The sequence below is a fragment of the Ranitomeya imitator genome, chromosome 1, assembly GCF_032444005.1.
Source record: "Ranitomeya imitator isolate aRanImi1 chromosome 1, aRanImi1.pri, whole genome shotgun sequence".
NCBI lineage: Eukaryota > Metazoa > Chordata > Amphibia > Anura > Dendrobatidae > Ranitomeya > Ranitomeya imitator.
In genome coordinates, this window is record NC_091282.1 from 245,579,636 (window position 1) to 245,602,757 (window position 23,122).

A 23,122-nucleotide genomic window follows, 5' to 3' on the forward strand; every position below is an offset into this window, starting at 1 on the left:
TTTTTCCACAGGGCAGAGCCAGGATTTAAACCCCAGTCTCCCATGTCATAGACTGTGCACTTAACCATTACACTATACCACCCAAATCTTGCAATTTTGACACTGGCATTGGGGCTTTTTAGGCTCATTCTTCATGTTCTTTTAGTAAGTGTTTAGTTTATCAGAGGCAAGATTAATACACAGCTGACCACACAGGATCCACCTATCACAATATGCGATATCACAGCTGACCCTGCTCCCTTCCGTCATATTGACCTTAGCACACATTCCTTAGATGCTGCAATACAAAATATAGGGTCAGAGTCCGACCACTCAGGTAAATGTGCACGTGTTCTTTCCTAAAAAAAAAAAATCCCCACAGTGGCCAATGTGAAAACTACAAAATTTCTAAATTTTCATTTTTAATTCATTTTAATTTTATTTTTATTCATATAGTGATATGGGAAAAGAAAAACATTGTCAACAACGAAAATACATATAAAACACAAAAACATGATTCAAACATTGAGACTTTTTTTTTTTTTTTTTTTTTAAAGGGAACCAGTCAGAAGGATTGTGCACAGTAACTTACAGTGTCAGGTCGGTGCCGTTATACTGATTAAAATGATACTTTTGAAGAAAGAAAAAAAAAAATGATACTTTGGTTGATGAAATCCGTCTTGTGGATGTGGTTTAATCACTATTTTCAGTTTTTAGTTATTTATTGTTCTAGCGCCATTTATTCCATGGCGCTTTACATGTGAGGAGGGGTATACAGAATAAAAACAAGTACAATAATCTTGAACAATACAAGTCACAGCTGGTACAGGAGGAGAGAGGACCCTGCCCGCGAGGGCTCACAATCTACAAGGGATGGGTGGATGATATGCTCGTGCTCTGGGGTGGCCTGTGGGGGGTCTTCATAGTGCAAACTGCTGACAGGTCACTGATCCCTCACCGACCTGCCCCCCTCCCTCCCCCCCATTTTGCATAACGAATACCTGTACATACTGAAGAGAATTATAAAAAAAAAAAAAAAAAAAAAAAAAAACTTCTGCAGGCAGGTGCCACCTGTGCTGCAGCATAATTGCATGTTTAGTGTCCTAGTAATAACTGTTCTTAATGTTATTAATCAAGTAGAAAAAAATAAATCAATTTGAAAATGGCGCCCGCCGCACCTGCGCAGAAGGAGTTATCGGTGTGCATAGAGATCCGATAGCTGCTATTGCGCAGGTGGCACCATCTTAGAGACGACATTTTCTCTCTTCTCCCGCAAGATGGCGCCACCGGCACATACGCAATATCAGCTATCAGATCCCTATACACACACAGATAGCTGCTACTGCAAAGGTGAAGTGGGCGCCATTTTCATATTGATTTTTTTTTGTACTCGATCAATAACATGAATAGTGATTACTAGGACGCTAAACATGTGATCACGCTGCAGCGCCATTTTCAAATTGCTTTTTTTTTTTATTTGTACTTGAGTAATAACATTAAGAACAGTGATTAGTAGGACACTAAACATGCGATTATGCTGCAGCACATGTCCCCCCCCCTTCTCTTCAGTACGCACAGGTGGTTTTCATTATGCAAACTAGGGAGCAGGTCAGTGAGGGATCAATGACCTGTCAGCAGTCTGCATTATGAATAGCTAATCAGACCACATGAAGACCCCACACAGGCCGCCCCGAAGCACGAGCATATCATTAACTCAAAACTGAAAATAAAGATTAAACAGTCACAAGACGGATTTCATCAACCAAGGTATTTTAATCAGTGTAACGGCGCTGACCTGACACTGTGTCATTTACTGCTGACAGGTTCCCTTTAATAGAGCACACGGATTCATTGAAACAGACAACTTTAAATATTAGCAATGCACACCAGGTTCATAAGCAAGAAATATTTTCCTAACTGATGCATGAAAAAACATCTTCAGTTCTTAAATATACATATAAAGTAACATAGGCTTTGTTCACACAGTGCTTGGGCCATGGATCTTGCAGCACAGGTGAATCCCATTTCACAGTAAATTTTAGTAAAACTAAACTGTGGCTTGGCAGCAGCAGTGACAGGTGCTATTATATGAATAAACTCAAGCCAAAATAAACAAGTTTCATAAATAGGATAGAAAAGTTTAAATGAGGTTACCTGGGACTGATAGTGCTGCACATGCTGCATTAGAGGTTGGCTAGGGAACTGCTGTGGGTTATAGGTAACATACTGCGCGGAGTAGGCAGGGGAAGTAGCTACTATAGGTGGTCCTGCTGCAGACACAGGGTGCATCATTGTGTTCTGGTGATGCTGATCCTGGCGCTGCTGAGGCATATTTGGTACTGCAAAACAAAGATATCAATAATTCAAGTTATACTTTAAATATATTTACGCTAAACTATCAAACCTCAAGGTAGTTGTAAGGGTATGTTTCCACTTTCCGGAAGCTCTGCGCTTTGGACGCAGCAGATACCCGGCTCCGCCCAAAGTGCCGCCCCCTGTTGTATGCGTGGTGATTCCGGATGTGTTCATACACATAGACCGGGTTATTTATCTTGCGGAGACTGAGCATGCTGCAGTCTATAAAGACGAGCCGCATGTCCGGATACGGCCGTGCGCATATAGTGGAGACGGGATTTCATAGTGGAGAGGGATTCCCCTCCACTATGTTGTAACATCTGGACGCTGCAGATTGGACGCTGCGGCTGTACGCAGCGTCCAATCCGCAGCAAATACTGAAGGAATACGCCCCGTGGAAACATACCCCAACAAAGGAGAAAAGGTGGGTTTATGAAACTTATTTAGTGTGTCAAGTCCACTCCCATACACTGCAGATGGCAGCTGTGTTACAAAGCCAGCAACTGCACGTAACTACAGTGACCGTGACGTCATGAAGGTCCTTCTCACACAGCATCTTTGGAACCGGACCGCCGCGTGCAGCGCCGAGGAGATCGGGATGTCAGAGGGTGAGTATATCGTTATTTTTATTATTTTTAACATTACTATTGATGCTGCATATGCAGCATCGATAGTAAAACAAGTGCAGGATTAAACCCGCAGCGGAACCCACAACACAAACCGCGATAAATCTGCAGGGATAACCGCAGCGGGTTTGCCCTGCAGATTTATCAAATCCGCTGCGGGAAAACCCGCGGGAGAACCCGCAGCCCCCTTTCCTACGTGTGCACATAGCCTAAATGTCAAAAGAAAAAAAAAAACCGCCAGAATTGCCTTCTGTCGCTTCCCTTCCCAAAAATATACATTTAAAAAAGATCAAAATGTCATATGTAACAGGAAATATAACTGCTCCATGGACACAAAAATAAAAAAAGGCGATTCAGAAAGTGGTGACATTTTTTCCCCCGTTTTTAAAAGGTTCTCAAAAATTTTTAACCACTATAAATATATACAATTATAAAAAAAAAAAAAAAAAAAACTTTCAAAGTTTGGTATAGCCATAATTATACTGACCTGGAGAATCATGTTGCCTGGTCATTATTATGACACAATGAACACCATAAAACCAAAACAATAGTGGATTTGTTTTTAGATTGATGCCCAATCAAAAAAAAAAAAGCACAAAAGAAAAATATCCAGGTCTAAGGGTTTAATGGGTCAAGGCTCAGTCCACGCGCTGTACAATCAAAATGTGAATATTGATCCTCTGAATGGGTCCTTAGGATGCAGCTGTACGCACCAAGAAAAGGTTGATCCGTACAGCATTGGTAAGGAAACAGTAGGGAATGCTGAAGGCAAATAAGCCAGCAGGTTTATTACATATCAACTCAACTTTTTTTCCTGCATTACCCTCTGAAGTATAACTATAATGTAGCACTCAGGCCTGCACAGCGCAGAACTGCTTTACCTTCAATTGAAGACTAGCTCCAAGAGTGGAAGACTAGCCCACGTACAACATTTAAATGCCTGTTTCCAAAAGGCGTTTGGAAAAGATTGTGGCAACTCACTGCAGAATATGGGTTTTGCTAGCAGCTGCTCTGGTTTCTCACTGCTGTACGCAGAAGACTGTCAAAAATACACTTCTATGGTGGTTTACAGTCACAGGAAAATGCAGGTAAAGGCTGGTCATTTCTTCACAACTCTTCTTAGTAGTGATGAGAGAGTGTACTCGTTGCTCGGGTTTTCCAGAACACGGCTCAGGTGGTCTCCGAGTATTTGTCACTAGTGTTGAGTAGTGTTGAGCGATACCGTCCGATATTTGAAAGTATCGGTATCGGATGGTATCGGCTGATATCCGAAAAATATCGGATATCGCCGATACCCGACACCAATACAAGTCAATGGGACACAAATATCGGAAGGTATCCTATAATGGTTCCCAGGGTCTGAAGGAGAGGAAATTCTCCTTCAGGCCCTGGGATCCATATTCATGTGTAAAATAAAGAATAAAAAATATTGCTATACTCACCCTCGGACGCGCCCTGGTTGTAACCGGGAGCCTTCCTTCCTAAGAATCAGCGCTTGAAGGACCTTTCGATGACGTCGCAGCTTGTGATTGGTCGCGTGAGCGGTCACATGACGCTACCGCGACCAATCACAAGCCGCGACGTCATCGAAAGGTCCTTCAAGCGCTCATTCTACCAAGGAAAGCATGGCGGTTGCAGCGGTGACAACCAGGGCGCGTCAGAGGGTAAATATTTCAATATTTTTTTTTTTTATTCTTTATTTTACACATAAATCTTACTCCCGATACCGATACCCGATATCACAAAAATATCGGAACTCTGTATCGGAATTCCGATACCGCAAATATCGGCTGATACCCGATACTCGCGGTATCGGAATGCTCAACACTATTTGTCACTGCTCGGAGATTTAGTTTTGTTGATGCAGCTGCATGATTTACAGCTACTAGCCAGCCTGAGTACATGTGGGGGTTGCCTGGTTGCTAGGGAATTCCCACATGTAATCAAGCTTTCTAGTAGCCGCAAATCATGCAGCTGCGGCAAGGAAAACAATCTTCGAGCAGTCACTAATACTCAGAGACCACCCGAGCGTGCTCTGGAAAACCCGAGCAATGAGTAAACTCGCTCATCACTACTTCTTAGCAGTCACTATAAGGAGCCGACCTATGTTGTTGGCTAGAGACTCAATCAAATGCCATAAGGAAGGGGCTGTTTGAACAAATTTTTCAATTTTCAAATTCCCCAATTAACTACTTGGTGCACTGCATGTGAAAGGCGTTTTGACACAAGGCCAACTACAATGTGTGGCCGTACCCTATTGTTTGACACTTATTACAAGTACTATTCCCTATGCTTAGCAAAAGGAGTTCATGGAGGTAATTTTCATTGGTAAATCCCACTTTACAGAGACTTTAAAGAACAAAACATTGATCTAAAGTTTAGTTTGCTACAAATGTAACCATTGTCAATCATTCAGCAATAGTAAAGACTTGTTTCAGGTTTTCATCACAGTAACTTACTCCATTATGCCCATGTCTACAAATACAATACAGTAAGAAAGGCATGCAGCGTGTGCTGTAGTCTCACCTTTACCTGCTCTGTATGTCTTGGCCTGATTTACTGGCACGGTCGTCATTGGAATAGGGTATAATGGCTATAGAAGAAAAAAGAAAAATGCTGAAAATGAACAAAACTTTCCATACAACAATTACACAAATGCAATGTTATCAATTTAGAAGTGGCATGCAGGTATGTATTACCTGCACACCAGGACTCACAGGAACTGGATACATCATGTTTGGTGCAAAGCAAACTGGCTGCGTGTACACAGGGGTCGGCTGCTGATGGCCCACCATTGAAGGGCTCGGCTGGGCTTGTGGTCGAGGTGAGGTTGGCGTTGTTGAAGGCTTGGGCTGCATTAGAAGGAAATGGATTACACTCAGGGCCATAAACAGCTGCACTAATTGCTGTCCATTCCTGTAATTAGTTTCATGCTATCTGAGGAATTTTTGGTCATCTCTTGCCCAAGGAGCGACAAGCTTAAGACCTCGCAACTATGCGCAATTGTTAAATTATAAGATGTGGCTCCCCTGCTACCGATTATCTACATTACCAAAACTTGCAGATACACTAGTGTGCACACACACGAGTGGCTTGACATGTATTTCTAGTAAGAAACAAATCTCACTTTATAGCTACATTTGAAGTGAAGAGATTAAAAGAATAATTACTTGAGCATACGATCTTGGATTAAACTCCTTTGCATTTGGATTTAAGGTAGATTTTCTCACTTGCCTGCAAAAGAAACACAATTGTTATTAAAAGTTAATTATTGCAGACCCTAAAGAGTCCTCAATGTGGTGTCCAATGGATTTCTCCCCAACGACTATCAACAGGACTCTCCCCAATTATCTATATAACATGGTCAAGTTGCATGGAATCTGTCAACAGTTTTTTCCATTTAATCTGAGGTCAGTATGAAGTAGCAACTGACACTGAATTCAGGGAAGTGTCATTTATCACTAGGAGATTATCACTGCCCTGACCACAGCGCACAGACAAAGCCACCTCCTCTGATAAGCAGCTCACTGTCAATAGACAATGTACATAGAATGCTGTGGTGTGGGCAGGAGCAACTTTCTGAGCTCTGCAACATCTAAGAACTCTAATCATGGCACAACTGCTGCACCTAGTAAACAAAGTGATGCTACTCAGCTTACATAGTGACAACCTGCTAACCGCTCCCCTTTAAGCAGGGCAAGAAGAGGTCCGTGGATAACCAGATTTTGAAACCATGGTTTTCTATGAAACGCCACAGAATTATTTATTTTATTTTATTTTTTTTTATAGAAAACCAATGTCCGTATTTTAAGGGAGCCCAAAATTCCCTCGGACACTAAAAGTTAGTCTACAACAATAAAAAAGACGAGGAGGGTTAACATAGTTTTACATATTATGGTTGAGTGGAGAGGAAAAAAAAATGAAGATAAATCCAAGTTCAAACACCGAAAGAAGAAGAGTGATGAAGGAGAAAAAGGGTTAATGTTTAAACCCTTTGTGACCTGGAGATGCTCTGTTGTTGCATCTCTCCCCCCCACACACACACTTTTGCCAGGAACCATAAAGATTTTATTTGCAACAAAAGCTGACATTTGTCGATATCATTTTGGGGAACATGAAGTTTAGATTATGTCTTATTGCTAGAGTTAAGGCGGCTGAACGTTATAATTCTGGCGTTTCATTTATTTCCCCCCTCTTTATGGCATCTACTATACGGGTTAATTCATTTTCCATTTTGCTAGATTGGACCTATTTTGAGGCAGTGGTACCAATTTGTTGTTGTTTTTTTTAAATTTAGGAGACGGGGGCTGATTAAAATTTTAATTTTTACTACTTTTAAAAGCTTTTTTTTTGGAACTTCACATTTGTTTTAGTCACCTTGGGGAACTTGAGTCGGTGATTGTCCGATCACTTGTCATATATACTGCAATGCCCTGGTATTGTCAGCATATTGAGAATATTTGGCTCCTACAAAACGTTCAGCTAGAGGCTGGGCTTCACAGGACTGCCGTCGTGGAAGACACTGGGTCTTTCAGCAGGCCCCTGGCTATCATCATAACTCCGTGATGACATTGAAAGGACCCAATGGGCACACAGAGCAGTACCTTAAATGCCTCTATTAGAGATTGACAGCGCAGCAACATTTATGGGGTTGACAGCAGCAGTCGAAGCTCCATTCCAATCACTGCAAGAGGAACTAGGTGCAGGATAGAAGCTGAGCTGATTTGTAAACTAATGAAGACAGCAGCACACAGGCCTCATCAATTCCAGCCTGTATAACTGGGAGAAACGTCTAAAGAAAATTCTGAAATCTTGGATCAGGCTGCAACCTGCACATTAGAGTGCTTGAAAACGAGTGAAGGAATGAAGATTGCAGAAAAACTAGCTTTTTGTTAACTAATAAGTCACTTTTTCATGTTACAGGTGTCCATACCCTTTAAATCTATTTCCTCTTAATCCAGAGAAAGGCAAAAGAGTAAAGGGAAGATTAGAGAGGTTAGTTATTCACTCACTCTGAGGCATTTTCCTTCTTGTCATCCTTGTCTTCGCGATCTTGCTTGCCGGGCCCAGAAGTCTGCACACCTTGTGATGTAACCTCTGGACCTCTTTTATGTTCAGACCCACTACTGCTAATAGAAGGGGAGATGCTGGGGCTGCTTGGTTTACTGCTGCTGTTGCTTGTAGGTGCATTACTGCCACTTTCACTGGCAGACTCCTTGGAGTTAGAGTCAGACTTCTCTTTCAAAAGTTCTCTGGGCTTATCCAAGTTTTCCCTATTTTTGCTAAGAAGCTGATCAATGGCATCGGGACTAGGATTAGACTGTAACTAAAGAGAAAACTAAATATTACTAAAAGCTCTCAAGCTCCCATCTGTTAAAGCAAAATGCACATTACATACATACCCTAAAATCATTTTTAAATTTCTTTAAATCATCTAGTTGTTTTCTTTGCTCTGAAGCCATTGGTGAAACTACTGGAAAAAAAAAATATGAAAAAATATCAGACAATTACTTCACCCCACTAGAGACTCTAAAACAGACCAGTGAGTTTAGGTGAATTCCACTCAGATCCATGGTTATGTAAAAGCTTTTTAAAATTAGTATTTCTGCACTTACCTTTGTTTTCAGGTTTGCTAAAGGTAGAAGAATCACTTTGTTTAATACGCTCTCTGCCACCAGTGGGGGAAATTTGCCTCTGATCTTGCAATCGAGAATCCTTAGCTGAATACAGAGACAGATCTAACATTATTTCACTACACCGATACATGTACTAATAAAATTACATTGAGGAAATCTAAACCGCTTTCAAATTAAATGTGCACATACAATAATCATATTGGAAAAGAATAGTGTTCACTATTTCCAATCATTTTTCTCATCACCGTGACCTGAAAACAACCACAGATCTAGTGCCTGTAACATCAAGCTCTGAAAACGTTTCCTTCAGGTATTCTATGTTGCCTTTGAGTAACTTTAGAATGACCACAACATAATCAAGTGGGCTGCCCCCTCCAATGGGAGTCACAATAGGGGACTTGGTGACCCTCGTGCAGTCAGTCATCAGGATCTCCGAGATGAGCCCGTGGTGGTCTATACATACCAAGTAAACAGTGCTTACACAGACTCCTACTGGGCATTGCACTTTCTTTAAATGTGTAACCCCTCTTCTTTTTGAGAGCAATATGCCAGTGTAAGAAGAATTCCACGCCATGCACGCTCCTCTGGGAAATTAAATATGCAAATTGCCTCTTCAGAGAGGAAGAGGACTTTAACTCTAGTGCCACCTATTGGAAGTAGCAATCCCAAAAGTCAATATTGGCCCTTTAATTAGTGATGACATATCACTTCAAACAAAAGCCAGTCCAGAATCTCAATTTTCAGACATGTTTTGAGGTGTTACCCCCTCATCAGTGGAAAGCATGAGATCGGATTTGGTTGCATGAGAGTCCTCTGACTGCAAATTGCCTGCAAACAGATTTTGGTTTGGCTTTTATACCAAGTTAGAAGGCAAGGCTCATTATCGACTTTTGCGATTGTTACCTCCAATAGGTAGCTCTAGAGTTCTACTCTCAGAAGGGACACTTTGCATATTTACATTTTCTAGTCTAAATTTCACTCTTTCCATCCTGCAGCCCTCAGACTGAAACATGGAAAAGCGGCGGCACCACAGGTCAAGAATTTACATTTCAAGAGATTGTCAAGTACTCAGTTATGTTATTGTTTTGTGTTTTTTTTGTGTTTACAAGTGTGCCTATCATGTAGCAGTCACCCGCCAGAATTACCATAGTTTTCCAAGGTAGCACCCGATGACCATACAGACAATGACACACATACCTTCATTGGAGGGAGTAACTGCTCTATTGGAAGCCGTGCTTGCAGGTGTTGGAGATCCAGTGGGTACAGGCATGTTAACGGACTCTGGAGCCACAGCACCAGCTTGAGGAGAGCCGAGAGCTGGTCCTGCACCACCACCCATAGAACTCTGTCTAGGAGATCTGGGCCTGTGGGTTTTGGGTGAAAGTCTTTGCACTACAAACAAGAACAGACACACAAATTAGAACTATTTCATATACAACATGTATAGCAGTTGCAAAATGCCAGATAACAATCACGTTACCATTGCCGAAGTTCAGAAATTTGCTTTAAAATAATATCACACTCAATTAGAAACCACATTTTGTTTAAAAGGCTGCCAATAAAGTAGATAAGCATTTTTACTACTGACCTCCACTCACAACAGATGACCAAGTGCCACCAGAGGAGCTGTTTCTAGCCACAGATGAAGTAGACACTTCTCCGGGTTCATTGCGCGAAACAAACTCCAGACCTCCACACATTGTGCTCCTACCATTAGAAACTCTATGGGTCCGAGGATGCCGCTGTGCCTTGGGAGACATCCTTGGAGGTCCTGAAATAAGAAATTGTTCCAAGCAAACTTTAAATAAAAAAATACAAAAAGATACACATTCTACGCTTGGGGAATTGGGGGATTAACGTTTCTAAAATGGACAACTTCACACACCACACAAAAAAATGCCACCAAAATCTGCATGCAGCCACCAACAAAAGCAATGTAAGTATATATCCACAAATATACAATGTGCACGCTGGGCAAAGACTAACAGAAAGGATGTCTGGAGCAATGTTCCTAGAGAAGTAATTGTCACCAAAGTAAGAAACAATTCATTAATAGCTGGACAGAAAAGTACAAATTTAAAGAGCCTGTGGTGGAGTTACCAGCTATAGTATTCCTGCAGCATGCACCCGTGAAGTTTTCTCCTAATCAATAATATATCAATAACACAAAAGGAGCTGTACCTAAGTGGGAAGACAACAGCACCTTAGAAACACGTCCAGCATTCACAAACTGCAATAACTATGAACAGAAGCTGCAACTTTTAGTGAGAACAGGACCCCCAAAATATAGAGGTGCAAGATGCAGTGATAAAACAGACAGGGGAAGGAAGAAGTGCTGAGCACCAATTCTGTTCTCCTCAGGATACACTGTGGCAGGCAAGTCTGCAAACTACTAATGCCTCCTAAAAAATCAATAATCAAACATGCATGTTACTAACACAAAGTTTTATAAGGTTACAGTGTTTCTTGGACTGATACAAGTGGTAAGAACATACAGTGACTGTAGTTTTGTTAACCAGCTGGAAATAGAGGATCCTACTACTCCTTAGCTGTATAGACATAAGCCAATATGGACCTTAACCAGTGGTGCAATACATTCTCGTTCCCAGATGTAAGATGTTAAAACAGGAATATATATTTTAACAGATCTGCAACAATTAGGGCAATTTGCAGAAAGTGATTCCAATTCTTACAAATAGGTTTCTAATTCAATGCACTATCCCTGACATCTATAGTACATTTGTGCAGGGACACAGTGTTTCCAGTAAATGTTTATAAAAACAATCATTTTTATTGAGGTATATTAAAATTAAGACACACATGAGAATCAAACAGGGTAGGAATAAACCTCCAAAGGGGAGGTGCACAAAGGCTGGGTCACTTATTAAATATCCAGTGCGAGTTAAGTTATTGCAGATTTAACATTTCAGAGTATTCACGGTGTTGCAACGTTGTGTTAATATCAGAGGTTTCCAAAGAAAGTAACAATAAAATGCTTAGTGCAATAAGGAAATCCAGTTGTGGTAGATTACAGCTACTCACATTGAATGGTACTCGCTAATCATGATCAGAAGCATAGTGTTAATGATGGTATAAGGAAAGAATTACATCACCTGGAAATATGAAGTTTAAGAAAGGGATCCAAGTTGCGACCAAGACAGCCGCACGACCCCTACGCGGTTTCCGTTATCGCTTCTTCCGAGGGACTTTACACTTTATTATTTTGTTTGGAAACCTCTGATATTAACACAGCGTTGGAACACAGCCAATACTCTGAAATGTTAAATCTACAATAAAAATTCACACTGGATATTTAAAGGGAACCTGTCACCAGGTTCAGCCGATATGAGACAGTGGCCGTAACTCGTATCGGCCAAACCTGGCGACAGGTTCGCTTTAATAAGTGACCCATGTGCTGATCCAGCCTTTATGTGCACCTGACTCTATGGAGGTTTATTCCCACCCTGTTTTTTATCGTTCTAATGTGTAGGTCTTAATTTTAATATACCTCAAAAATTATTGTTTTAATAAAATTTAGCTGGAAACACTATGTCCCTGCACAAATGTGCTATAGATGTCGAGGATAGTGCACTGAATTATGTTTTGAGTGTTTAGCATTTTTCATTGTTCTTGAACCTTCCCTTTGCTGAATTTTAAACATCAGTATCTAAGTTATCAGTGCTATATATTACATGTTGTAAAAGATCTATACATACACACTTCTCTCTAACCATCAACTACTTACTATAATCTCAAACAAAAACCAGTTGCATTTTATATGCGTGAGGGGGATAACACTCAGTGGTGGTCCACCATCAACAATACTAACCCCAAATCCAAATGCAAGCACAGTAGATAGGAGGACACCGAGTACATAGGTGCATAAAAATTCATAAATGTATTTATCCATATCAAGCAATATAAACACTTACAGTATAGAAGACACATTCAGGAATAGATGGAGGTTTTGACGTCAGTGTCTTTAATATTGCACAGTACCAAAATCAAGTGGGTTTAATAATGTTGTGACAATGCACAACTATAGGTCAGGAGTCACTTACCGTATATACTCGAGTATAAGCCAAGAATTTCAGCCCTTTTTTTAGGTTGAAATTGCCCCTCTCGGCTTATACTCGAGTCATTCCCAGGGGTCCTGTAGAGTATATGTTCAGCACAGCCAAGGGTGGAGGTGCGTGAAAGTAGGTGCCCAGACCTTTAGCGTAATATAGGATATACTCAGCACATTCCAAAATGTCTGATGCAAAAAGGGGGGTGTTTAACCCCTTAATGACAGCCAATACGCCTTTTAACTGACCTTACATATAAGAGAATAGCCTCCCCATACAGGTAACAATCCAGCATCTGTCAGTTGTGCACTATAGCTGACAACTTTCTGCATCAGCCACGATCAGTGTTTGCATCGTCCAAATCTGTTTAACCCCTTAGATGCTGCTGTAAATAGTGACTACATCATTATATATGTTTAACAGAGGGTGGGGGTTTCCTCTTTATCCCAATTGGTGCCCTCAGATCATGATTGTGTGGTCCTGATGTTTGCCGTGGCAATTCATGACCAAATAGCGGCCTTAGAGTCTGACGGCTGTAGTAATCTGTTCAGAAGTTAGAGATATTTAGGTGTTAAAAATACACATTTTCATTTCTGTCATACCACTTTGCATTAATTCCTGTAAAGCACCCGAAGGGTTAATAAACTACCTGACAGCAGTTTTCGATATGTCAGGGGGTGCTGTTTTTAAAATGGTATCACGTTTGGGGGTTTCCCAATATAGGAGACCCCTAAAGTCACTTCAAACATGGATAAGTCCCTAAAAAAATAAATTTAATAAATTTCCTTGAAAAAATGAAAAATTGCTGCTACAATTCTAAACCTCCTAAAATGCTAAAAAAATAAAATAACATTTTACAAATGATGCTGATGTAAAGCTGACATGTGGGAAATGTTATTTATTAATGTTTTGCTGTGGTATAACTATCTGGATTAAAGGGATAATCATTCAAATTTTGAAAACTGCTCATTTGTTTAACATTTTTCTCAAATTTTTTATATTTTTTATAAATAAACACAAAACATATTGACCTAAATTTACCATTATCATAAAGTATATGTCACGAAAAAACAGTCTCAAAATCACTGGGATTTGTTGAAGCGTTGCAGAGTTATTACCACATAAAGTGACACTGGTCAGATTTAAAAAATTTGGCTCCGTCACTAAGGGGTTAATACATACAGTATTCACATACGTTTCGGTCTACAAAGACCTTCATCAGTGTGCTCTATTGTTTAAAGACAAAGGGCGTATATTGTACACCCGTATTTTTAGAAAATTTTGCATCAGATTGTGGAGTAGAGCAGGATGAGCTGCTTACAGATAAAGGGCTGACACTAGCCGGTCGAGCACAGGGGATGACTCAGGAAGAGCTCATTACTAGAGGGCTAAACTAGCCGATCATGTCAATAAGAGATCCAGGAGTACAGGACGCGGTGTCCACCGCAAGTCCACGGGGTCCTGGCGCAGTCCCTGGTTCTCCCGGCGCGGACAGCTTCTTCCTGTATTGAGCAGTCACATGGTACCGCTCATTACAGTAATGAATATGGACCAGACTCCACTCCCATAGGGGTGGAGCCGCATATTCATTACTGTAATGAGCGGTACCATGTGACCGCTCAATAAAGGAAGATGCTGCCGGCGCCCAGAGAACCAGGGACCGCGCCGGGAGCAGGTGAGTACGGCGGGGGCAGTGCACTATATTCACCTGTTCCTTGTTCCACCGTCGGCGCCGCTCCGTCTTCCCCGTCCTCTGCAAGTGATGCTTAGGTCAGAGGGCGCAATGGCGCGATTAGTGTGCACGCCGCCCTCTGCCTGAACAGTCAGTGCAGAGGACGGGGAAGACACAGCGGCGCCGACTGTGGAACGGAGGACAGGTGAATATAGCAAGTGCCGGGGGCCTGAGCGACGAGAGGTGAGTATGTGATTTTTTATTTTTTTAAATCGCAGCAACAGCATATGGGGCAAATATCTCTATGGAGCATCTTATGGGGCCATGTGCAGCATTATATGGGGCAAATATCTCTATGGAGTATCTTATGGGGCCATGTGCAGCATTATATGGGGGCACGGGTCTATGGAGCATCTTATGGGCCATAATCAGCATTTGTGCAGCATTATATGGGGCAAATGTCTGTATGGAGCATCTTATGGGGTCATAATTAACATTTGTGCAGCATTATATATATATATTTTAATACAGAGCATCTTATGGGGCCCATCATGAACTGTATGGAGCATTATATCGGGCTCCTGATTCAATATGGATATTCAAAAACACTTAACCTACTGATGTCTCAATTAATTTTACTTTTATTGGTACCAATTTTTATTTTTGAGATTTATTGGTAGCTGCTGCATTTTCCACCCTAGGCTTATACTCGAGTCATTAAGTTATCCCAGTTTTTTTGTGGCAAAATTAGGGGTCTCGGCTTATACTCAGGTCGGCTTATACTCGAGTATATACGGTACTTATTTATGTTTTGTCCCATTTTTATTTTTTATTAGTCCACCCCTGAACCTTTCTTTACATTTATAAACTTACAACATATATGGTGTGCTATGATCAGGCTGTCCCCCTCTTCTGTTCCATCCTTGTGCAAAGTTATTTTTATGTAGACTTTTTTAATGTTTCAGTAGAGATATATTTTACATTTATGGTACTGATCTCATGGCTTACACCATGGCTTTTCCCAGTTTTTTTGTGGCAAAATTAAGGGTCTCTGCTTATACTCGGGTCATCTTATACTCGATTATATACAGTATATCATAGAATCATAAACATATGCTTGTCGTGCAAAGTGCGCATTATTTTAAAACAAAGCGTGACTCATACCATATAGACTTTAACCCACAAGAGGCATGAAAGCACTGAAGTCAGTGCGTATAATAAAATTGCACATGCCCCACATAGTCCCAAAAGGGGGGAAAAAAAAAAAAAAAGTGCTACAGTGCAGCTTTATCAGGGAAGGACATAGCTTCCACAGAACCCACATTATTGTATCTAGGCAAATAAATGTCAAGCCTATTTCTAGCTGGTCCTTACCAAGATGTAAAGCAGTAATACCCTAAATCAGATCAGGTGAAGCAATCCCGACGCACATTTCACAGATGTAACACCCCACTTTCTCAAGGGAAAAAGTGGCTCCTGACCTATAGTTGTGCATTGTCACAACATTATTAAACCCACTTGATTTTGGTACTGTGCGATAAAGCAATATCATAAAGACAGTGACCTCAAAACCTTCGTCTATTCCTGAATGTGTCTTCTATACTGGAAGTGTTTATATTGCTTGATATGGATAAAAAAAATTTATTAATTGTTATGCACCTATGTACTCCGTGTCCTCCTATCTACTGTACTTACTATAATCTGTGGCGCACATTTAAAAATTGGTGATCATTTTGGTAGTGAAATAGACATACGGACGGAGCAATACACAAAACGCGTGTCGGGTCATGGGTGACCGACTGATCTTTAGTACATCTCTACTTTGGTAACTTTCATTGATGTCTGGGACAAGTACTGTATATACTCTAGTATAAGCCGAGAATTTCAGCCCATTTTTTTAGGCTGAAATTGCCCCTCTTGGCTTATACTCAAGTCAAACCCAGGGGTCAGCAGGGGAGGGGGAGCGGCAGCTGTCTAATAATACTCACCTGCTCCCGACGCGGTCCCTGCACGTCCCTGGTTCTCCGGGTGCCGGCAGCTTCTTCCAACGTTGAGCGGTCACAAGGTACCGCTCATTACAGTAATGAATATGTACCCAACTCCTCTCCCATAGGGGTGGAGCCGCATATTCATTACTGTAATGAGCTGTACCATGTGACCGCTCAACACAGGAAGAAGCTGCTGGCGCCCAGAGAACCAGGGACCGCAAAAGGAGCAGGTGAGTATAATGGGGGCATTGCACAATATTCACCTGTCCGCGTTCCACCGCCGGGCCCAGTCTTCCGCGTCCTCTGCAGTGATGCTCAAGTCAGAGGGCGTGATGACGCGATTTGTGTGTGCGCCACCCTCTGCCTGAACTTCAGTGCAGAAGATGTAGTGGCGACGAGAGGAGAGTATGCAATTTTTTTTTTTTAAATCGCAGCAACAGCATATGGGGCAAATGTGTATGGAGCATCTTAAGGGGCCATAATCAGCATTTGTGCAGCATTATATGGGGCAAATATCTCTATGGAGCATCTTATGGGGTCATAATCACCACATGTTGGTCTATTTTTAGCCTCTCATATGCGTCATCTTTGAGCAGTGACGCGTTTAAAACTGCGAGGACAATTTTGACATAGCGCGTTCCAATGGTGGAACGCACTGAAGGGACGCGATAGCGGGGTAGGCATGACCGGAAATGACGCATGCAAGATGGCATCGGTGCTTCCGGTAAGCGGGCATTCCAGCGCGTGGAACGCAAGCTACGGACATGTGAGTAGGATGGGGGAAGTATGGTGCCGGTGTGACCCGTGAGTATAATGGTTTGCAAACCACTCCCCCTTCTACCCCCCCGACTGTGATCGGCGTCATAGACAGTATGAGTATATACTTAACTAAATGTGACAGCTCATGCTGAGGGGCGCACCACAAATTTGGGGCACGATATATAAGGGGACACCTGCAGGGTGATGATGAGGATTCACTTTAGACCGTAGACACAGATGGCTGATTCTAACCCATGGGTACGCAGCCACTGTGGGACCCGTAATATGCACGGACTGTTTCTGGACTATTTTTAGTGCCTTACTAGCACCTACTTCTGTTTAACTCCCCTGATGAGTCTCCGTTATTGGACATGAAACGCGTTGGGAGAACATTGAATATGTCCATTCATTGGTTTTAATATGGAGCATCTTATGGGGCCCATCATGAACGGTATGGAGCATTATATGGGGCTCCTGATTCAATATGGATATTCAAAAACACTTAACCTACTGATGTCTCAATTTTACTCTTTTTTGGTATCTATTTTTATTTTTGACATTTACCGGTAGCTGCTGCATTTTCCACCCTAGGCTTATACTTGAGTCATTAAGTCTTCCCAGTTTTTTGTGGCAAAATTAGGAGGTCTCGGCTTATACTCGGGTCGGCTTATACTCGTGTATATACGGTACTTATTTATGTTTTGTCCCATTTTTATTTTTTATTAGTCCACCCCTGAACCTTTCTTAACATTTATAAACTTACAACATATATGGTGTGCTATGATCAGGCTGCCCCCTCTTCTGTTCCATCCTTGTACAAAGTTATTTTTACATAGACTTTTTTAATGTTTCAGTAGAGATATATTTTACATTTATGGTACTGATCTCATGGCTTACACCATTTGCATACCAGGGTATGTTCATGAAATAGACAATTACACGTTCTGGCTGCATTGCATTTTTCTCCATCGTGCAAAAATATAAAATAAAATTACCACCACTGGGTTAAAATAAGACCACTATAATTTTTTTCAGCTACCATAAATAACCAATTCTGGGGACTAATCCACCAGACTCACAGCTTTTATTACCAGCAGGTTGGAAATAATAAGGGGCTATGCAGATGGGACAGACTATGTAGTGCAATACATCTAGTGCACTGTGGTCAGATATTGTGCCTTTGCAAGTGTAAGATGCACATTATATGAAGAAAAAAAAAAAAAAAAAAAAACAACCTGCTCTACATGTACAGTACAGACCAAAAGTTTGGACACACCTCATTTAAAGATTTTTCTGTATTTTCATGACTATGAAAATTGTACATTCACACTGAAGGCATCAAAACTATGAATTAACACGTGGAATTAAAACAAAAATGTGTGAAACAACTGAAATTATGTCTTATATTCTAGGTTCTTCAAAGTAGCCACCTTTTGCTTTGATGACTGCTTTGCACACTCTTGGCATTCTCTTGATGAGCTTCAAGAGGTAGTCACAGGAAATGGTCTTCCAACAATCTTGAAGGAGTTCCCAGAGATGCTTAGCACTTGTTGGCCCTTTTGCCTTCACTCTGCGGTCCAGCTCACCCCAAACCATCTTGATTGGGTTCAGGCCTGGTGACTGGAGGCCAGGTCATCTGGCATAGCACCCCATCACTCTCCTTCTTGGTCAAATAGCTCTTACACAGCCTGGAGGTGTGTTTGGGGTCATTGTCCTGTTGAAAAAGAAATGATGGTCCAACTAAACGCAAACCGGATGGAATAGCATGCCGCTGCAAGATGCTGTGGTAGCCATGCTGGTTAAGTATGCCTTTAATTGTGAATAAATCCCCAACAGTGTCACTAGCAAAGCACCCCCACACCATCACACCTCCTCCTCCATGTTTCACAGTGGGAACCAGGCATGTAGAGTCCATCCGTTCACCTTTTCTGCGTTGCACAAAGACATGGTGGTTGGAACCAAAGATCTCAAATTTGGACTCATCAGACCAAAGCACAGATTTCCACTGGTCTAATGTCCATTCCTTGTGTTCTTTAGCCCAAACAAGTCTCTTCTGCTTGTTGCCTGTCCTTAGCAGTGGTTTCCTAGCAGCTATTTTACCATGAAGGCCTGCTGCACAAAGTCTCCACTTAACAGTTGTTGTAGAGATGTTTCTGCTGCTAAAACTCAGTATGGCATTGACCTGGTGTCTAATCTGAGCTGCTGTTAACCTGCGATTTCTGAGGCTGGCGACTCGGATAAACTTAACCTCAGAAGCAGAGGTGACTCTTGGTCTTCCTTTCCTGGGGCGGTCCTCATGTGAGCCAGTTTCTTTGTAGCGCTTTATGGTTTTTGCAACTGCACTTGGGGACACTTTCAAAGTTTTCCCAATTTTTCAGACTGACCTTCATTTCTTAAAGTAATGATGGCCAGTCGTTTTTCTTTACTTAGCTGCTTTTTTCTTGCCATAATACAAATTCTAACAGTCTATTCAGTAGGACTATCAGCTGTGTATCCACCAGACTTCTGCACAACACAACTGATGGTCCCAACCCCATTTATAAGGCAAGAAATCCCACTTATTAAACCTGATAGGGCACACCTGTGAAGTGAAAACCATTCCTGGTGACTACCTCTTGAAGCTCATCAAGAGAATGCCAAGAGTGTGCAAAGCAGTCAAAGCAAAAGGTGGCTACTTTGAAGAACCTAGACTATAAGACAATTTCAGTTGTTTCACACTTTTTTGTTAAGTATAGAATTCCACATGTGTTAATTCATAGTTTTGATGCCTTCAGTGTGAATGTACTATTTTCAGAGTCATGAAAATACAGAAAAATCTTTATATGAGAAGGTGTGTCCAAACTTTTGGTCTGCACTGTATGTCACAAGGGCGAGGACACAATTATCATGAATTAACTTGCATACATATCAAACATGGTGTAGGGACTTTGAATAAAAGGGTGTCCAGAAAAATGCATACAACATCCATCTTTAGGGTATTAAAGGGGATCTGTCTGTAGGTTTTTGGTAAGTAAGCTAACAGCAACATGATTTAGGCTACGTTCACATTCGCGTTTCCCGACGCAGCGGCGACGCATGCGTCATGCGCCCCTATATTTAAGTCCTATATTGGACATGCGTTGTGCTGCGTTGTGCGACGCATGCGTTTTTTTGCCGCAAGCGTCGGGCAAAGAAAATGCAACAAGTTGCATATTTTTTTTGCAGCGGCGCACAACGCAAATGTGAACGTAGCCTAAGTCACAGACACCCAATTTCAGCGATATCACATTGCACACTGGGTGCAGCAGTTTTGATACAATGCCCATTTTTCAATGATGTAGATCTAGCAGTGCTCAGAAAGCGGAGCTGGCAATAACCCCGCCCACACCGCTGATTGACAGCCTTCTGTGTACAATGTATTTTATCAGAAAGCTGCTAATCAGCGCGGGGAGTTGGTTAGACTATGAGAAATGAAGGCAGTTGTCCTGTAGTGATAAAACACAGTAGGCTGCAAGTTGGTTGCAAGTTGGTCGCATCCGGGTCTCTGTCCCTACATCATGCTGCTCTCAGTTTACATAGCAAAAACCTGCTGTCATATTCCCTTTAATACACATGTGCCAAGACACGCATGTAGCCTAAAGAATAAAACCTGCATATTCTACAGCAGGGGTCCCCAACTCCAGTCCTCAAGGCCCACCAACAGGTCATGTTTTCAGGATTTCCTTTGCATTGCACAGGTGATGCAATTATTACCTGGGCAAGACTAAGGAAATCCTGAAAACATGACATGTTGGTGGGCCTTGAGGACTGGAGTTGGGAACCCCTGTTCTACAGGACAGAATGAAGCTGTGAATTCCCCTTAGGCAGGCTGTAAGTAGATACAAGACAGCCCATTGGGTTTTATATACACACAAAATTGGGAAACAAACGACACCTAAATACCACACACGAAAATAGACCAGCGCATCAATGTTTTTCGTCGTAGGTATTATATAAAGAACACACACAACACACTGTTAGTGATGGGGTGGCAAGTGGAAAAGCTGAAAAGAGTGAGAAGTTTACAATCACATTCCATTATCCTACTCTGAGGTTTAACACCCCTGTTTTAAAAGAAAAAGCAGATAATCAGATCAGTGTTCACTGCACAAAACTTATTTAACAGTAACCGATTAGGGAAACCTCAGTAGTGATGCCAACATTTCAGATATATCATAGTGACCGACTCCTTAATTCCTGAGTGATGCTGTCTGAGGAATGAATGCAAGCAACACAATGACAAGCAGACCATGCTTTGCAGGACTCACTATGAGCTAGTGCACGGGATCACTGCAGTCCAACTAAGCAGTCTTAAGCAAATTATATAGATTACATTAGGAAGCCTGACCGGAGTTGCAAAACATTGAAGCTGTTGATGTTATGATTAAAGTCTAAGAAAATCCATAAGCATAGCTGCAGGATGTGGAGGGGTTTTACAAAACAAACAAAAAAAACAGAGGCGTTGTACCTTCTGAAGACATGCGTTTAGGCATAGTAGAGACAGGAGCTGGAGAACCATGAGCAGAGGGGTGAGACGGGGGCCTGGATGGCCGCGAAGGGGGCCTGGAGGGCGGCCTTGTAGGGGTGGCTGCCCGAGGTGGAAGAGAGTTGGGACCTGACTGGTAGCGAGAAGGTGGGCGGGAGGAAGGAGATGGACAAGGCGATGGCCAGGGAACACCTGACAGAACAAATGAGATGAAGGAAAGTATAAAAAATAAAAATATGGGATGAAAAGGAGGGAAAAAAACAGGTCAACAGAAAAAGTAAAATAACAGAGGGGAAATGGCTTCTCGCAATAATCCTGTAGTTTTGGTAAATGAACTAAATATGGGAGTAATGCTGAAAATTTACCGATTGCAAGTAATAGTGAACATCTCTATTACCTTAAACTTGAAGATCTAAAGGGAATTACAATCTAATACTACTGATATCACTAACGGTATCAAGCAATGATCGGGAAGCAGAAGTGCACAATTACCGCTCTGGTGCGATCATTAAATACAGACAAATGTACAATTTCAGGAACTTGCCTCCATTGACTACTCTCTGATCAGCTCCAGAATTTGGACTGAAGTCTGAAGAATGGGATCCAGTTCTTGAAGGAATAGGACCAGACCCAGACTGGCCCATTCTCGGTGAATTCTGCCTTACGCTGTGGCTACTCCATGGCATGCCATCTTTACTCCTCTGTCCAGGCGGAACATATTTATTTTCCCTTTACAGAACAACAAATACAATAAAACAAAGTTTAGTTACAGACTCTCAAAAACACACCCTAAACCATTTTAAAAAGGGGTCGTCTCATAAAGACCTTCCCATATTGCCTAATAGGGCGTATGGACATCATAGTGGGAGGGTCGCTCACTTAGGAGCCCCTATGGGCCAGAACAAAGACCAGCTTCATATTAGTGGCTCCTGTTCCCAAGTCCTACCTAGTAGCCACAGAGTGTCCTTCTCGCTCACACACGTTGCGTTGCACTGCAGTGTATTTTTCTTCTTCAGACCGATCATCATTTTCCAAGGCAACGCGGGCTTTATACTGGGAGCTGGACTCAATCTCTTCAGCTATTTGTGCAGCTCTGGCTTCTCGCTTTAAATACTCTTCAGAATTATCCCTTTCTAAAGGAACACTGCTTAAAAAAAATATATATAGGATACATGTCTCCACAAGGAACAGAATGTTGACATGGCACACATTTCTAGAAGTGTGTTCCTGTTTTTATAGCAAGAAAGTTTATACAGCATCATGAAAAGTTACTCAAGTATAATACACTGTGCAATTCAACAATGTTCACAGGATTTAAGGAAAAAAAAAAAATTCAAAAACACAACCATCTTTAGTATGAATGGTTGGTTACAAGCACAAGATCTGAACCGCTGAGTGTCTGGAATTAGCTCCTAAGAATCAGGAGGTCAACAAGAAAGCTGTTCATCCACAAAGCTGGGCTCATGAAACCCAAGAATGGATGTATGTAACTACTCTCGCATAGCTTTGGGCATCTCGAGGATTCTTTTTCAAGCA

The 23,122-nt window shown here is 41.7% G+C and overlaps 1 protein-coding gene across 26 annotated transcripts in view; it reads right to left on the minus strand.

Moving 5' to 3' along the window:
* The window catches only part of ATXN2 (ataxin 2), a 121,687-nt gene that overhangs the window by 30,858 nt on the left and 67,707 nt on the right, over positions 1-23,122 (minus strand). For 5 of the 26 annotated variants that reach the window (XM_069754969.1, XM_069754933.1, XM_069754947.1 and 2 more), the window contains 12 exons: positions 22,533-22,730; positions 22,131-22,315; positions 21,569-21,778; positions 10,185-10,367; positions 9,794-9,988; positions 8,576-8,680; positions 8,363-8,433; positions 7,973-8,286; positions 6,131-6,194; positions 5,660-5,812; positions 5,487-5,553; positions 2,134-2,318 (listed from right to left, as the gene is read on the minus strand). In XM_069754969.1, coding sequence (XP_069611070.1) covers positions 2,134-2,318; positions 5,487-5,553; positions 5,660-5,812; positions 6,131-6,194; positions 7,973-8,286; positions 8,363-8,433; positions 8,576-8,680; positions 9,794-9,988; positions 10,185-10,367; positions 21,569-21,778; positions 22,131-22,315; positions 22,533-22,730 — 1,930 coding nt within the window. The remainder of the gene's footprint in view (positions 1-2,133; positions 2,319-5,486; positions 5,554-5,659; positions 5,813-6,130; positions 6,195-7,972; positions 8,287-8,362; positions 8,434-8,575; positions 8,681-9,793; positions 9,989-10,184; positions 10,368-21,568; positions 21,779-22,130; positions 22,316-22,532; positions 22,731-23,122) is intronic. The other 21 variants (XM_069754942.1, XM_069754963.1, XM_069754979.1 and 18 more) reach the window with 8 other exon arrangements.